This window comes from Eschrichtius robustus, chromosome 3 (genome assembly GCF_028021215.1).
Source record: "Eschrichtius robustus isolate mEscRob2 chromosome 3, mEscRob2.pri, whole genome shotgun sequence".
NCBI lineage: Eukaryota > Metazoa > Chordata > Mammalia > Artiodactyla > Eschrichtiidae > Eschrichtius > Eschrichtius robustus.
Window position 1 is genome coordinate 54776957 of NC_090826.1, and position 17844 is coordinate 54794800.

The window sequence follows — 17844 nt, forward strand, 5'->3', positions numbered from 1 at the left end:
TTTCACCATGGAAGACATACAGATGGCCAAGAGGCACATGAAAAGATGCTCACCATCACTAATTATTAGAGAAATGCAAATCAAAACTACGATGAGGTATCACCTCTTGCCAGTCAGAATGGCTATTATCAAAAAATCTAGAAGCAATAAATGCTGGAAAGGGTGTGGTGAAAAGGGAACCCTCCTGCACTGTTGGTGGGAATGTAAATAGATACAACCACTATGGAAAACAGTATGGAGGTTCCTTAAAAAACTAAAAATAGAACTACCATATGACCCAGCAATCCCACTACTGGACATATACCCCGAGAAAACCATAATTCAAAAAGAGACATGTACCACAATGTTCATTGCAGCGCTATTTATGATAGCCAGGACATGGAACCAACCTAAATGTCCATCGACAGATGAATGGATAAAGATGATGTGGCACATATATACAATGGAATATTTACTCAGCCATAAAAAGAAACAAAATTGAGTTATTTGTAGTGAGGTGGATGGACCTAGAGTCTGTCATACAGAGTAAAGTAAGTCAGAAAGAGAAAAACAAATACCGTACGCTAACACATATATGGAATCTAAAAAAAAATTGGTACCGATGAACCTAGTTGCAGGGCAGGAATAAAGATATAGACATAGAGAATGGACTTGAGGACCCGGGGTGGGAGGGGGAAGCTGGGGCGAAGTGAGAGTAGCATCGACATATATACACTACCGAATGTGAAATAGTTAGCTAATGGGAAGCAGCAGCATAGCACAGGGAGATCAGCTTGGTGCTTTGTGATGACCTAGAGGGGTGGGTTAGGGAGGATGGGAGGGAGGCTCTAGAGGGAGGGGATATGGAGACATATGTATGCATATGGCTGATTCACTTTGGTGTACAACAGAAACTAACACAGTATTGTGAAACAGTTATACTCCAATAAAGATCTATTTAAAAAAAAAAAATTCTCTTATCCCAAGCAATTAGGAGTTACCTTTCCAATGGAATTGGGGGTGACACTGAACAGAAATCTGGCTATGGAAGCACCCCAGTCCAGAATGCCAGTGCCACCAGGGGAGTCTCAAGTGGCTTGTGTTCAAAGACCACATTCCCCAACTCTCATATCTCACGAGTCTGCAACCCTTACCCACTTGAGAAGATTCATCTAACCTATATTCTGCCTGAATCTACTCTGAATTCTTTTCCAGTTCTTCCTGTACATCAGGCCCCCAGCTCTTAGGGATGCCTGAGTGATCCAGAGTTGGATCCTGCATAATATTGTCTCATATTCTCATGTATCATCTGGCTGCCAGTTACAATTCTATAGATATTCTCATGACACGACATCCCTGCCCCACAGCTCCTGAGTTTACCTGTATTCCCAGTTCAAGAACTAACTGAATCTGACTGGCACACTTTTGAGTCCTAATTCTAGATTCCTAGGAGAAAAAATTTGAGTGATCCAGCTTTGGTCAGGTGTCTGCCCTTGGTGATCATGGCCTGGCACCAGGGTCCTGCAGTAGAAACTTGGCCCTAGGTATCCACTCTTGTGGGGTGGGGTAGGGGACCGTTCTCAGAGAAGAGAGAGAGTGAACTGAAGGGGTCAGAGGAAAGAGAGCTTATTCGGGTAGTGTCTTCATGTTGGAGGAAAATAACAGGGCCCAAACTAGCCAAGACTCAAAGTTGAAGTCCTGTGTAAGAGGAGCAGCTCTTGACAAGATCACAGAGACCAGGATCCTCAGAGCCACCTCAGCTGCAGAGGGAATTCTTTTTTGCAAGCCTTGGTTCATCTTTTTCCAGTCTCTCCTCCAAGCTATTTGATGCACCACTGGCAGCCATTCAACTTCCCAAAAAATAGCAGTTTGTATTCCTCTGGCTTAAAAATTTCCATAGCTTTTGGTGCCTGCAGAATAAACTTTATTGTGATTCATAAGACTCTATAATCTTGCCCCAACTACTTTTCAGCCTTACCCCATCACTGCAAACCTCTTGAGAGTCATGGCTCTGTCCATGCACCTCCGGGACAGCACCGAGGCCACCAGGCTGTGATGGCTCCTCCAAGATGAACTTCTTAAGAACAAAGGTCCGTTCATCTTTTTTTCCTATCCCTATCACCCCTCAGAATGTGAAAAAAATTCATATCTTTACATCATTTTCTAGTTCACAAAGGCTTTCATAGACATTCGGGGAAGTCATCGTCCCCCAAACCTTGTGAGGCAGGTATCATTATCCCATTTTAGAGATGAGGACATTAAGGATGGAAGGGTGAGGGGCTGACATTTACTGATAATCTGCTGTATGCCAGACACAGGTACTAAGTGTTTTCACACCTGTTGCCTGATTCAGTTCTCAGAACAACCTTGACAGCTATCCCCATCTTACAGGCTCAAGTCAGTTAACTTGCTCAAGATTATACCTCCTCATACACTTTAGAGTGCAAGATATGAGCCCTGGTTGTGTCTGGCTCCTGAACCTGTGGTTTTTGCATTATCCTGCAGTGCCTCTCCTGGGGCTGGCGTTCACTACATGCCTACTTACTGTTGGTTGGAGAAATGAATGACTTTTCCCAGCTTTTGTTTCCTGTCACTTGGGTCAAACACCCCAAGCACTCAGGCGGGTACCTGCAGCTGTCACAAGCGCAGGGCTTTGGGCTGGGGGTCTAATGACCCCTGCTGCTTTTAGCCCAGTTAGTAGCTTTCTTTCTAGTGCTTGTGCTGAGAGAAAGGGTTACCAGTTCTATCCACTATGCCCACACCTGTGGCATTTTCTAAAGAATAATTCTTGGTGTGAAGAGGCGAACCTTTTCAGGTCCTGGGTCCAGCCCTCGCACTGGCCCTGGGGCACAGCAGTTAGTAACTCAGTAAATATTTGTCAGTGGCAAAAAAGAAAGAACGATAGAATGAATAAAGGATTGGCAAGTCTTCAGTTTCTGCTGTGTTCTACTAGGAAGGCATCATTGCTGATCAGAGTAGGAGCTGGAGTCTTTGCGAGGCTGGGAGCGAAGGGGTTCATAACGCTGCCATTGTGAAATTGATTGGACCCAAGACCAGTATGAAAGTTCCTTGTCTGAAGGGAATAATCCTTAAATCCCCCGCATGGTTTAAATGTAATTTGTGTCATTGTGAAGGAGTACTGGCAAGGCAGGCGAATTCATTAGGCCAAATTGGCTTCGCTATGCTCGACAGTAACGTTTCCGAAGATGAAGTTCAACCTTTGCTGGAGAGCTCAAACAAATGAGTTTCTTAATAGCTACCCCACTTAGTCTGAGCGTCTTCGGAAGCTTAATGTTTTTAATGCTTCTTCTTTTTTACCACACTTCATAGTCCATCTAACATTGCTGCTTCTGGTAATATTTTTATGTGGGGCTGAATTCTATAGTGTCCATAAAATTATGACTCAGGCCCATCTTTAGAACAGAAGCTTTTCTAGGGCAAGGATTATATCTTTTTGGTTTAGTTTTGCATGTTGACAAACACCATGCTGACACATGTAGTTGGTGAAAACATTGCGCTTCATTTCGGGGTCAGAACTCTCTCCTTCGGAGCCTTAGATTTGATGTGCGCTTAAATTGCTGGATATTCATTGGCATGTGCAAGGGCCGTGAGAGATGGGGTCTTTTCCAGTCCATGCCTCGCCGTAAAGCTGGCTCACATACAGTGAAGTAAAAAAGCGTATGTGCCCACACGGACATTCCCATCCAGGAAGGGGGCGCTGGGTTCACCTAGTGACCTGATTCCCCAGGTTTCACAAGTAGGACTTCTCGATGCTCAAACACTGCTGTCTATTTCCATTTGTGTTCAATAATGTGTTAAATATGAAGATGTTCCACTGGGGAGGTATATTTAAAAACCTTGGAAGTGAGAGGCCATCAAATAATGAACCCCAAAGTGGCATATCAGCTATTTGGAGAGTTAGGAGTGGAAGAGCACCAGCATTATTGTTTGCAATGATTCTTCTAAACTACTTTAGAGTATATATTTTTTAACCTTTAAGAATCAGAATACTTACGTTTGGAATACTTTCTGTATCAGTCAGTTTTTAGGTGGTTAGAAACTGGTACTAGGCCTAGGAACAGGCTTAATCCTGGAGAAGTGTAGCTCTTACAACAGTTTCAATGTGAAAAAATATTTTTAGAAACAAATTTTAGTTCATATGAAAACACACTGCTAAGCTGAGGTGTTCTAGTATCTGATGTGGCCACTGTCTTTAAAAAAAAAAAAAAGCAAGCATTTGCCATCCTTTGAAATAACACCTGTTGGATCTTATGCTGCAAACAAACCCATTTTGATGCTTGTGGTTTTTTTGTGTTGAACGTCTATCAATTTTGAATTTTCATAGTTATGCCTTGATTCTTCATCATTTCTCATTTTACGGAATTGACTTGCAGTGACCATAGACTGTAAATAAAATAAGTGAATGTGTGGGAAAAGCCCCCAACAAAACATTACTCTCCTAGTTCTGGCTTTAGAAAGAGCTTCGAGAGAGAGCGGTCGATCACCAGCAGAGAACATGCTGGAATGTGTGGGCAGAGAAGCTTTAGTGGGGATATTGGAGCCCCTTTGCAATGAAGTGTCCCTGAATCTATGCTGGGCTTTCAAGACCTTGTTAAGGACACTACCAATTACATGGTTGGTTGCTCTGTTATTCCCAATGAAAAGATTGTTGAGTTGATATTTCACAAATGCGGATCTATTATTAAATATGTCAAGACACATAGACTGGGATAATTTGCGAGCCTATCTAAAATCAGAGAAAACTGGCCACAGAACTTAAAAAATATGAATTAAAGAAATGCATTTGTAGTAAGTTGAAAAACATTGGGTGTGTAAACTACTGTTCACAAAGGAAGCTTACTTCATAAGAATTTTAGTTTTAAAATTGAAATAAGAGGGAATAATAAGCTGTAAAAAGCAATTGTCTTTTGGCTGACTGGTTTTCAGCTTAATAGACGAGTCCTGTGAATTGTTATAATGTTATGTCTCGAGGTCCTCTTTGCAGGTGGGCCAGCCCCGTTTGCCATTTGAAGGAGACTAGGCTTCCTTGGTAGTGGCCCGCTTTCTGCTCATGAGCCCGTTAGCTCTCCTGGTCCAGTATGAGTAGCCCCTGGAACACAGAGACATTCTTGCCTCACAGAGGGCAGTCTGCTGCTCTCAGGGCCTGTCTGCTTTTGGACCTGGCTTGACAAATTAGTAGAAAAATACTCAGATTTTGTTTCTCAAGAGATTACTACTTTTCCCTTGAAAACCTGACTTTTATGTGCACATCAAACTCCCCAGACATGTGGCGTAACTAGTCCTGATTTACTTTTTAAGCCTTGTTAACAAGTTCACCAAAACCTTGACAATGGAGCTTCGTAATTGACAACTTTTGCTGAGCTAGATAAAGAACACAACATGTATGTACCGACATAGATTATTAATAAAATCTCAGGGGTCAAATGGGATGAGGTAGAGCGTTTTTAAACATCTTAGGTTCTTCAAATGCAAAGGACTTAAACTGCTTCACTAAAAATGTTTTCTTAAAAGTCAAGTCTACTTAAAACTGAGAATATGAATATACAAAATTTAATCTTATGTCCATATTATTTTTCCAAATAATAACTTGATCAAGCCTCATGCATTCAGAAAAACTTACTTCCCTCTCCCCCTACCACACACACACTATTCTGCTTATGTTTTCAAGGATTTGGTGCGTCTTCATCCCTACTTTTCTATAAGTTCAAGGGAATGACCAAGCTGTTGGTCATTCAGGGCATATTTATGAATCTCTATTCTTCTAGAACTGAATACTTTTTTGTTAAATCTTTGGTGGCCAATGAATAAATCTGTTCTGTTAGATGCTTTTTTTCCTTCTAACTGGGATTGCATGTGGGAAGTAAAAAAAAAAATTACTTGAGTATCAAATACTTAAGTATCAAAATGACAGTGATGAAAGTAAACCAGAGGTAACTGAGATCCCTCACTTCCATTTTAAGATTGACCTTTAACTTGTGAGATGGCCTGGAACAACTTTAGCTGCAGTTGGCCTTCTCAGTGATGACTGCCAGAGAGGCTCTGTTTTAAGGGGTGTCAGTAGCAGTGGGAGCCACACCAGGGTGTCTTGTCCATGATCCTGCGTCTTAGGACTGCACTTGCTCCGTCTTTGTCTGGCTCTGAGAGTGGAGTCTGGAGGCCACCTGGTGTTTGTAACTGAAGTCTGCTGCATGCAACACCCTCTGGACCCATCTCCACCCTAACAGGGAAATGAGGCAAAAATAATTGAAGGGTGTTTGGCTTGGTTATGTGGGCAGACTGTCCTCATCAAAACAACTTTGAAGATCTGTGGATGTGGGTGGGTGTTTGGTCCTTTTCTTTTTCACAAGGGGTGACGACAACAGGAATTAACTCTGCTTCCTCATTGAGAGTGATCTTCCAGGCAAGACCTCTATTTTAGTTACTCGGCCAACACTGTTGCAGCTTCAGTTTGGACAGACTATTTGGGGGACCCTTGACTGCTTTCTGGACACCCTCGCTGAGCCAGCTGGTGGAAGTGAAAGATGAGTGATTCTGATGAATGCATTTCCGGGAAATACAGAAGAATGGGAGAAGGTCCTCTCCCTCTGTTAACTTTTGCTACAGCTCCCTACTATGACCAGAAACCAGGAACTAGTGGATTACGGAAGAAAACCTATTATTTCGAGGCAAAGCCATGCTATCTGGAGAATTTCATCCAGAGTATATTCTTTTCCATAGACCTAAAAGATCGCCAGGGATCCACACTGGTGGTTGGTGGAGATGGGCGGTATTTTAATAAATCAGCAATAGAGACAATAGTGCAGATGGCAGCTGCCAATGGGGTTGGTATACGATAAGTATTGCTATGCTTCTGGCTCTCCACATAACCTCTTAATTTTGCAGAAATATACACAGGTACAAAGATTTGTATATTGTAAACACCTCAATGCTACTAACATCCAATTAAGTTTCATTGTGACTTCAGAGATTGTATATTGTGATATTACCCCTGAAATTACATTAGTCACATGGGATATGGGAATGTAAGCTTAATTTCTTATGTTGTGCTCTGTGCCTGTTGCTTGAAAAAGTACCTGTTGCTTTTAGACATTCAAAGCGTACCCCAGCCTTAAGCTGTCTTATCTACATTCTAACTAGTTTTGAGGGACACTCTGTCCTGTGTATGAGGCTCTAATGAGCAGCGGAGAGAAGAAGATTTTGTTTTCTTTCAACGGCTTCCTTGTTGAAGTTCAGTCACTTGTCAAACAGGAAAACAAAAGCCAGGGTACGCTGTTATTTGTGGATCCTGGTAGTTGTGCAGAAATGCTAGGAGGGAATTGGAAAATGTTAGGTGTGAGCTTTCCAAGAGGACCTGTTACAGGGGAACCCACGTATAATGACCTTGGACACAAAGAAGCCCTGTGTGTGGTGAATTTGTGCAGCAGGGTAGAGATAATAACTCCTGTAAGACTATAATATAAGGAGGCTTTGCTAAAGCTCTGCATCGTGAAAAACTGTGTTGCCTGAATCAGAAGGAATCTTGCACCAGGAAGCATTGATCTTGATAATCTAACAATTTGCACAGCCTTACTGATTTACAGGAAGGCAGGCATCAGGACATTGCTGTTTTTGCTCTGCAAATTCCTCTGTGGGACCAAAAATATATTTTTAGATTTTGGATTACACTTAGCAATAATTTGGAGCACACAGTCCTTCAGTACTTATAAATTTTAAAAATCTGTTTTATTTCCTTTCTGGAAGCAATTCTGATTCTGAGAACATAAAAATTTAGCATTGTAGCCAAATGTGTTGGGCATTCATTTTCAGTCTATTTTAACAACACACTAAGAAGGTGTAACTGCAAAAGCCAAATTTAAAAAAAGCATACGTTAATCAAATTTAGAAGAGTTTGTAGATCCTATTGTTTATGTGAAGTTTCCTTTATACCCAGTTTCAGAATCTGAATGCCTCTCATGTAAAATTTGCTGATAAAGTACTCAAATATGAAATTATGACACATACACATTTTTAAGATAAAATGTGACATGCTGTAAATTTCACCTTTGAGGAGAGCTGCAAAGGGAACGAATGGTATTAAGATGCTTTTAATCTTTTGGGGGAGAACGAATGGAACATTATTTCTCCGAATATATCTAGATTGTTGAGTGGATCTGGTACACTGTCCCCTTTGCTGTGATATATTTGGCTTCATTTCATTTTTGTGCAAAGCGGAAGGATGTGGAAGAGGTTGGTAGGAATGTGTAATTGAGGCAGACGCTATAGACTTTCTCAGATTTACCATCTGAAGGTTTGCTAAATAATGCAATTAAGTGATAATAATTGACTAAATATGGTAACTGCCTATTTGTTAGAGCTGTGACAGCCCCAGCAATATTTTCAAGTCTTTTCAAGGACGTTCCTCACTAAAAATAGTGTTGCATTTAAAACAGTCACACTACCCAGCTGACTTAACGTAAAACGTTTAGTGGACCCATAAAGCACTTTCATCTGATAAAACCTATCAAATCCTATATAGTTTGATTTCTTTTTCTAACATATCCTAGATTCTGACTATTTTAACATCCCTTTGATTGTGGGCAGAACTTTAAGGAGGCAATCTAAAGGAAAGAAAATTTATTGCCACAGATTTCGGTAGAAGTCAGTGTTCCTTCCTCAGCTTTGTCAATACCCACTCCACCCATGAGCCGATTCTCGGAGAGCTTCTCAGCCTAGTGAGCTACATGGAGATCATTTCATTTCTCCCCTTTAGTACACTTTTATCTGGTACATTTACGGATAATGGAATACACTCTGCCTTTGTTTTTATTTGCACAGAGCTGTCTGCATTTACAGGCAATTTTAATGTACAAAATAAAACATTGGTGGGGCCCCGTTTATAGTACAGGTATCTCATTCAGTCCCCCGAGCTTTAAACCTAGAGATAATTTTAGAAATGAGAATAGAACCTGTGTATATGACTGGCAGACCAAAGAAAATGGAACTTGTTTTTTTGTTTGTTTTTGTGTGAAACATAAGAAAACACCAGGCCCTATTTTCAATTAAAAGGAATATTTTAAAGTTTGCTCCCTGTCATGGTTAACTATCAAATGTGGGGTTGGGGGGAGAGTGAGGTATCCAGCTTGGCAGAAGGACGTGAGTCTTACGGAAGGGAGTAGGGGGCCAGGAGGAAGGGCAGGAAAGGCTGCTTGGTGAAGGACTCTCAATGCAGGATGGAGGGGTATCTCTAAGTTGGTAGACACTTGGGACCCAGGGAAGGGTTGTTTTTTTTTAATTTTCTTTTGTGTGGTAGAGTATACCTAACAAAATTTGCTGTTTTAACCATTTTTAAGTGTACAATTCAGTGGTATTCATTACATTCACAATGTTCTGCAACCATCACCACTATCTAGCTCCAGATCCTTTTCATCATCTCATCCAAAACTCTGTACCCACTAAACAAGAAGTCCCCATTCTCTTCTCCCCCCAGCCCCTGGCAACTTTGGTTTTACTTTCTGTGAATTTGCCTGTTCTGTGTCCTTCATATAAGTGGAACCATACAATACTTGTCCTTTTGTGTCTGGCTTATTTTACTTAGTATAATGTTTTCAAGGTACATCCATATTGTAGCATGTATCAGAATTTCCTTCCTTCTTAAGGCTGAATAATATTCCATTGTATGTGTATACCACATTTTGTTTATCCATTCATCTTTTAATGGACATTTGCGTTGTTTCCACTTTTAGCTATTGTGAATAATGCTGCTGCGAACACGGGTGTGCAAATATCTGTTTGAGTCCCTGCTTTCTCTTTGTGTCTATACCTGGAAGTGGAATTTCTGGATCGTATGGTACAGGGAAGGTTTTTGAGTAGGGGAGGGACACAGTTAGAACTATGGTTTAGAAAGATGAACTAGGTGGGCCTAAGTAGGTCAGATAGATTCAGCCAGGGTAGAGCAAGGGAGGTACAAGTGGGAGAGAGAGAGGCAGGGGAGGTTGAGTCAGGAGCTGTTGCAATGCTCCAGACATCCTTAATGGGAGGAAGATAATAGAGTAATATCTCCCCAATATCAGGTTGAGGATTAATATTGCTGAGGATAATTCGTGGAAAAGAGTCTGCTCTGGAAGGGAATATTTGGGCCAGCTGTACCTATTCTTGGGCTCAGGAGAAGGAACCTACCATGGACTTCCCTTGCTTCTCTTGACTTTCTCTCTTACTCTTACCTTCTGGTATAGTCCTCTCAATCTTGGCCCATTCCTGACTGCAGATTTCACCATAAGGAATGGTAGAATTAAGGGGTGACTTGGGTGGCATAGCTTAATATTCACTTATCAGTTTCCCCTTCCACATTAAGAACATACTGAATCCAAGTAAAAGTCAGCGTGCTTGATGGGCAAACACTGTTTTCAGATAACTCCAGCAGCCACTCTGGCTGATTAAATTGCCATCTGTAAGCTCCTCTCATCGAAATTATGGAACTGCTCAGCCACAGGCTTTTATTTTCATCAGAACCGCACCCGGAAACTGCTGGAAGGGTGAGATGTTACCATTACCACTGTATTGAGTCAGGGAGCTACCACTTCCTGAGGGAGGCAGAACGTAAGAAATATATTAGGATAACAGAAATTGTTCAGAGAGAGACACATGAGAGCCAAGATGTGCCTGCAATGAAGCGGCTGCCTCCTGAGAGGTGGTTGGTAGTGGAGAGGGTTAATTATAAGGCAGTCAAGCTGTTAGTGACCTACGGGAAGGTGGCAAAGCTAACAGTCCCAGAAAAACTTCCCCAGGGAATCCAGGTATCTCATTGGCATTTTCAACCTTAGAAATGCATCTTCCGCCATCAAGTCATTTCTTCAACCATGTTTATCTTGGGTGGGGCAAGAAGAAGTAACAACTGGAAAACTTAAAAACATCCTCGTCCCTTCCTTCTTTCAGAGGGGAGGATGGAGGAAGGGCACAAACTCCTTGTTTTTTAAATCTTTTCATGTAGCAGTCACATCTGTAGTCAGAGGAACGGACAGAACTTCTTCCTTCTTTTCCAACTTGCGTCGTGTTGAAACAGATATAAATTACTCTCATTTTAGCAAAGGAGCTGTGCTGATACCATCTGTGAGAGATATGGGAAGGTGAGTTAAGAACGCAACAGAAGTACCACCTGTAGCTGTTTCATGTAGGTGTTCTGGCTGGTTTACCCAGTAACACTCCCAGCATTCCCTGCCTTAGGCCCAGGAGGTAGCTCAGGTACATTCTACCGTGCGTAGGTGTGTCCTGCTTTGAGGAACCCCCAAATCCAAGCTTGACTGGAAACATAAATTTATGAGATACATTTTGTAACATTTCTTCATGTAAAGTTTGCCCTTTTTACTTTGTCAAATATTTTAGTTTACAGAAGCCTTCTCTTTGGGTTAGAATTCCTTTAACTGGTTAAATTTATATTCTCTTTCCCAATGTGGATTGAAAGTATGATTATAGTGGATAAAAATGTGGGTTTTCTCACAAATTTTTAATGTATCCAAATTATGAACCGAGTCTGGAAAGGCTGTGTTTTGTTTTCTTGCCAAAGCTTTACAGCATCCCTGGATCATACACTACAAAGTCCCAAAAAGCTATCTGAAGGAATGGCTTTGTCCAGCAATGCTGATTCTACTTCAATAATAATATTACTCAACAACAGCAATAAAATACTCTACTTCGATATAATAATACTATTAACCCAAGCTGTTAGATGTTCATTAAAGGACATCTTTTCTTGTCCAGTAGACTATTTCTTTGTCCATCTGGCTGTTCTGGCATTTCTGTGCAGTAGCTCTGGATTTATTAAAGTTAAAGTGTGTGTTCTGGATTTCTTCTCCTAGATTGGTCGCTTGGTTATTGGACAGAATGGAATCCTCTCCACCCCTGCTGTATCCTGCATCATTAGAAAGATCAAAGCCATTGGTGGGATCATTCTGACAGCCAGCCACAACCCAGGAGGACCCAATGGAGATTTTGGAATCAAATTCAATATTTCCAATGGAGGTGAGTTTGCTGTCATTTTGAGTATAGCCAATTTTATGTTCTGTAGGACAAACTGATAACCAAGGCCTTGGGAGGTCAGGGTTCTGGTTCTGATCCTCAGCAAGGGAGCTTTTTGTTTCCTTTTGGTGAAAATGAGATGCTTCTCATTTTGCTGTACCTGAGTATGAGGAGCCGTGCATGAATGATCATTGACATAATATTTCCTTTTAGAAAATTCTGATACTTTGCTGCTTGAATGATGGCATGGCAGATGTGCTAGTAAAGAGGAGTTGATGAGCTTTGTGTTCTTTGTATTTCCATGTCAACTGTACAAAATGACCCACTGTTTGCTGTTTGATTTCCAGGTCCTGCCCCGGAAGCAATAACTGATAAAATTTTCCATATCAGCAAGACAATCGAAGAATACGCAATTTGTCCTGACCTGCACGTAGACCTTGGGGTTCTGGGAAAGCAGCAGTTTGACCTGGAAAACAAGTTCAAACCCTTCACAGGCATGTTTACTCTTCTCCTCTCTTGCCCACTCCTAGTTCCAACTTGAGGGATTTGCCTTTCAAGGTTTTAATAACATGGGTCTTTATCTTTGGAAAGATTGTGGTCACCAAGCTTTGCATGCATTAATTAGCAGGTCTGGAAGTCTAGAGACCTGGGCTCTCTGGGCCCTGCTGGGGATCAGCTGTGTGACCTTGGCTGAGTTGTTTCCAAATCTCTCGGCTTCAGTTTCCATACCTATAAAACGAACGGCCTTGAGGAGAAGACCTTTAAGATCATGTTCACAGCTATCTTTTATTGAGCTTTTATTATGTGCCAAGCTCTTCACATGCATTATCTCATTTTATTCTTACAGTAGCCCTGTGAGGGCAGCACTGTCAGTATTCACTTTTTCCAGATGAGGAAACAAAGGCTGAGAGAGCTTAAGTAACAGGCTCCAGGTCACATAGTCAGTGAGTGGTAAGCCAGGATTCAGACACAGGTGTGAATGATTCCAAAGCCTGGGCTTTGATTTCCTTTTCAGTAAAATCAACTTAGACCATTCTGGGGGCTAAATTGAAACTCCCTGCGTAGCAGCTGTGGTAAACATTTTGTTGTTGAATGCCAAGTTTTGACAAGAATTGATGGAATAAATGTTTATAACATTATTCATATTAATAAATGAGGATGAGATGGGTTAGCAATGTGACTTGCATTTCAACTTTGCTCTAACATGTATTCTTTCCTCGGGGCTGCAAGTTTATGGGAGGCATTTTTTTGTTTGAACCTACCCGTAAGGAGCTGACAGTTGCATCCCAACAAAGAGGAAGGGGTGCTCTGGTACATTTTGAAGACATTCTTAAGGTTTAGGAAACACCAGTAGAGAATTTCTTAAACACTTCATGTTTTGAAAACGTTCAGACCCGTGAAAACTCAACAACAAGAACAATACTTAGTTCTTAACTTTCGTTTTATCCCTTTAGCAGTGCATGTGAAAAGTGATTCGTTAAAAATTATTTTCTCTGCTTTTTACTATTATGTCTTGACGGCAAGGGGCCGGGAGAAAGTAAAATAAAGTAGGTGTTACGTTTTCTGTTATTTTTTGACGCCAAAATACACTTCTCATGGAGACTGATAGGGAATCAACGTGGCAGCAGAACAGAGTTCAGCATCAGGCAAAACCCTGTCAAAATTCCCCTCTGTGCCCCATCCCAGCTGTGTGGGCGAGTTACTTCATCTTTCAGAACTTGAACTTGCCCGTTTCAGAACTTGAACTTGCTCGTCTGTAACACAGAACTAATAACATTTACCTCTCAGGAAACCTGTTAGTATTGAATAAGAGATCATGGAACGGCCCTGGCACATTGGAGCTGCTCCATAAATGTCCTTTTAAAATAGCAATTGCACGTTTACAGCAATATGATCATTTCAGAGGAGAATGTTTCTAAATGTGTTTAGTTCCTGCGTCTTTAACGTTGCTTGTTCTCACAGTGGAAATTGTGGATTCGGTGGAAGCTTATGCTACGATGCTGAGAAGCATCTTTGATTTCAGTGCACTGCAAGAACTGCTTTCTGGTCCCAACCGATTAAAGATCCGTATAGACGCCATGCATGGAGGTATGGAGCCATTTCTTTTCTGTTCCCTTCCCTCAAAGACATGAAGCAGCTCCCGACTTTGTGTATCGTGATGCTTTAACAGACCTTTTCTTAAGACTCTCTCTGTTTGACGGTTTCTAAACAGTTACGTTGCAAAAACTTCAGAGTGATATTCACGCAGATAAAAATCTAATTGTATGCAGGGAAAATTCCTCATGGTAAGGTAGTGTGCGTGTCAGCGTTTCCACATTAAGCATCAGGTTTTAAGTAACAGGCAGCTAGTTTTGTGTACTCTCCCTCCCCCTCAGAAGATGCCTTACATTCTTCCTAAATGCCCCCATCTATTTCCGACGGGGCCTGTGGTTTGCTAGATGCGATAAACGTGCTCCTGAGCCCCACACCCCACTTGCCTGCTCCCACATACGCCTTTTCTTAGAAGATGACAAGAGCAAGTTGAGGATTAAATTCAGGAACAACAGGATGTATGTCTCTCCCTCTTCTTCCTCTGTGGGTTGTGTGGCCAGGTCAGAGAGAGCAGCCGTCACCGAACCAGAACCATGAGGTTCTCTCGCATGTAGGGAATTCCTGAGCACTTGAGTTTCTTTGTTTTGTAATAATTTACAATTTTAGACTCTTTGAGTCACAGGGATTTTCCCTGGCGTTGGAATCCATCTGCCTGCCTGGTTGTGGAAGACTTTCTGCCTGTGCTTGAACCCTTTCCATGATGCTGTCAGGGCCTTCTGTTACACTGCAAAACCACAGTTAGAAAACTTCTCCTGGTGGGTTGAAATCTTCTGTCTCTGGAACTTCTCCCGTTGGGTCCTAACTTGCCTCTGGAGTCCCATAGAATGGGTCTCCTTCTTGATTCAGACAAAGGCTATTCTGACTTTTCAAAGCATTCAACAGACATGTATTGAGTAGCTACTGCATGTATGCTTGGGGGTAGGCAGGGGTTCAGTAGAGACTCTCTTCAAAGAGCTTTGCGATGCTTGGAGAGATGAGGTAGGTAAGAAACCAACCATCGCCAGGCCAGCAAAATGAGGGTTAGGTGGGATTTCAAGTATTCTCCTTGGGGTGTGGAAGAAGGCATAGTTTGACCAAAGGTATCAAGAAAGGTTTCCTGGAAAAAGTGGCAGCCAACTCATCTTTTATGAAAGAAAGACGTAGGGTGGTGGAGGGTCAGGTGATGGTCATTCCCAGCTGAGGCAGTTGGCTGTAGCAAATGCATGAAAGCTGAAAGATAGAAGTCACATTAGGGGAATGAGCAGAAGCCTGGGCTGGCCTGAGAATGGAGCCTGTGATGGGGTATTTGCTAGTCGCCGCTGGTCGCGAAGCTGACTTCTTTCTCCAGGCCTTTAAGTTGCTCCTCGAAAGCCTCAGTTGCTATACCCCTCACAGCCCTGGCTGCCTCGGCCTCATTCTGTGGTGTGTCAGTAGCCTCCTTAACGGGGGGCCCCTAATGGGAGACACGTATTCTATACTGTTCTGACCTCTGTCGCATATATTGGTGTCAGTACCTTCCTTGGTGAAAAAACAATCTCAGCATTTTAGAGATGAACGTTCTTGATCGTTACACTAAGTATCGCTGTGAAGTGTGTGACTGGTTTTTCCTGTTGTTCACTGTTACTGTTTTTTGTTTGTTTGTCTGTATTCTTTTGATCAGTTTTTCGGATAGTTTGATAGAGGAGAAGGATTAGGGCTCTGAATTCTAGCTCCCACTCCTACTATCTGTGTAAGTCTGGGCAAATAGCTTCCTCTCAGAACCTCAGTTTTCTTATCTATAAATTGGAGGAAAGAATCGTAATACAAAATTTATAAAATGTGTGCCGGTACTGTTCTCAGTGCCTCATATCTATTAACTCATTTAATTCTCACATCAACCCTGTTAGGGAGCTACTATTATTATCCTCATTTTGCAGGTGGGGTAGACGGAGGCACAGCAAAGAGATTAAATAGCTTTCCCCAAATGGCACAGCCAATAATTGGCAGAGCTGAGATTTGAACCCAGACACTCTGATTCCAGAGTCCAGGTTCTTAAGCACTAAGCTGTACCACCTCGTGGGCCTTTTTTGAAGGACCGAGTGAGAAAAACAGTTGAGAAGCACCTGGCACAGGTGTGTAGCAGGGCCTTCATAATGGTTCGCTCCTTTCCCTTCCCCCACTCTTTCCTTCATCAAATGGCCTCACCCTTTCCAACCTAATCTCTCAATATTCCTGTTTGTAGAACTTTCTACTCCAGACTTATCTCCCCACAAGCCCTTGAATACAGTTTGCATGTTCTCTTTGCCATTCTCCCAAGAACACCTCCACCTTATGTAGTAAGTCCTCACCTCCTGTAGTAAGTTTTATTTTCTGGTTCTTTATTTCACGCTCTGCATAGTTGTGGGACCGTATGTGAAGAAGATCCTCTGTGAAGAACTCGGAGCCCCCGCAAACTCAGCAGTTAACTGTGTTCCCCTGGAGGACTTCGGAGGCCACCACCCTGACCCCAACCTCACCTATGCAGCTGACCTGGTGGAGACTATGAAGACAGGAGACCATGATTTTGGGGCTGCCTTTGATGGAGATGGGGTGGGTACAAGTGTTTTTAAGTGAACTCTGATGCAGGTCAGGCCTGATCCTAAAGACGGGGAGAAAGCAGACTGCTTCTACCAGGCCCTGTGGGCCTAGGAGTGCCAGTCAACCGCCTTCATTGCACCTGGAGTCAGGGCTCAATTATTAGAAGACCCTCTTGAACAGAATGAGTCCTTGAAATGGAACCCATGTGTTTAATGTCTGCTAAGAGGGGCAGGGTAACTGGGGCCTGGTTATGATGTCATGACTGGTGCTTCATGAACTAGTTGGGTTCTAGGTACCTGTCCTGAGGTAGGTTTTTGCTCTAAACGAGCAGCTAGCTACTTAATCTCTGGAAAGGGTCTTGGCCTTATAATATGCCCATCTGTTCATTCACATTAGCTGAAAGATGAAACTATAATGAGAGAATTAACATTTTATTCTTTAGCTACAATTACTATTTTAAATAAACACACACTTTTATTTACAATCGTGGGTATACGACAGACGAGGAGGGAAACTGTCTTAGGTTTGTATACTTGATATCTCAGAGATAGTAAACACTACACATATTTACTTAGTTGAAAATATATTTTGGTGGTTGCTATTATTCTTTAACATCATCTAGAATTCATTGTTTCCTAAAAATAGGTTTTCCAATATCAAAATTTGGGGACATTAAAAGGGTCCCTAGCAGACATTATTTGCAATGCATCTTTCTGTGGCAGTGCATGATGGGAGTTTTTCCCTCCATACTCTCTGTTACTTGAGTACTTCCGGTATGTCAGGCACCAAGAGAGCAGTGAGGTGGCAGCATGTTCTGGTGGGTCCTGCACCACATGGAGGGCCCAAGATTTAGAAGCCTTTCCTTGAGGAAATCTGCTTTGTTCCTTGAAGGATGGCTGGTAGACCTACCAGACTCTAAAGAGCCCATATTTCCTCTCATTGTGATCTCTCCTCTCTTTTGGGAGAGAAGAGAGGTGATTAGTTCCAGAGTTTGGAAAAGGTCAGGGAGGTTACGGTCAGCTGGCCTCTGGAGGGAGAACAGAGGATTCGGCCCAGAAGGAGTTTGTGCTTGCACTTTAATTTAAAACAGTTTTAGCTCTTTGGCACGGAGGTGCCATTGGCCCAGTGGTACTGTACAGATCCATTAGGAATAAAATCCAGTGTTTAGAAGCCAGTATGAATAAATGTATCATAGTTTTAAATTGTATAAAACCTCCATGTAAGATA

At 42.1% G+C, this 17844-nt stretch overlaps 1 protein-coding gene across 1 annotated transcript in view; it reads left to right on the forward strand.

Annotated features, from left to right (window-relative positions):
- Positions 1 to 17844, forward strand: part of PGM1 (phosphoglucomutase 1) — a 54056-nt gene that overhangs the window by 15672 nt on the left and 20540 nt on the right. The window contains exons 2-5 of the mRNA XM_068540037.1: positions 11832 to 11994; positions 12339 to 12485; positions 13954 to 14079; positions 16439 to 16629. Coding sequence (XP_068396138.1) covers positions 11832 to 11994; positions 12339 to 12485; positions 13954 to 14079; positions 16439 to 16629 — 627 coding nt within the window. The remainder of the gene's footprint in view (positions 1 to 11831; positions 11995 to 12338; positions 12486 to 13953; positions 14080 to 16438; positions 16630 to 17844) is intronic.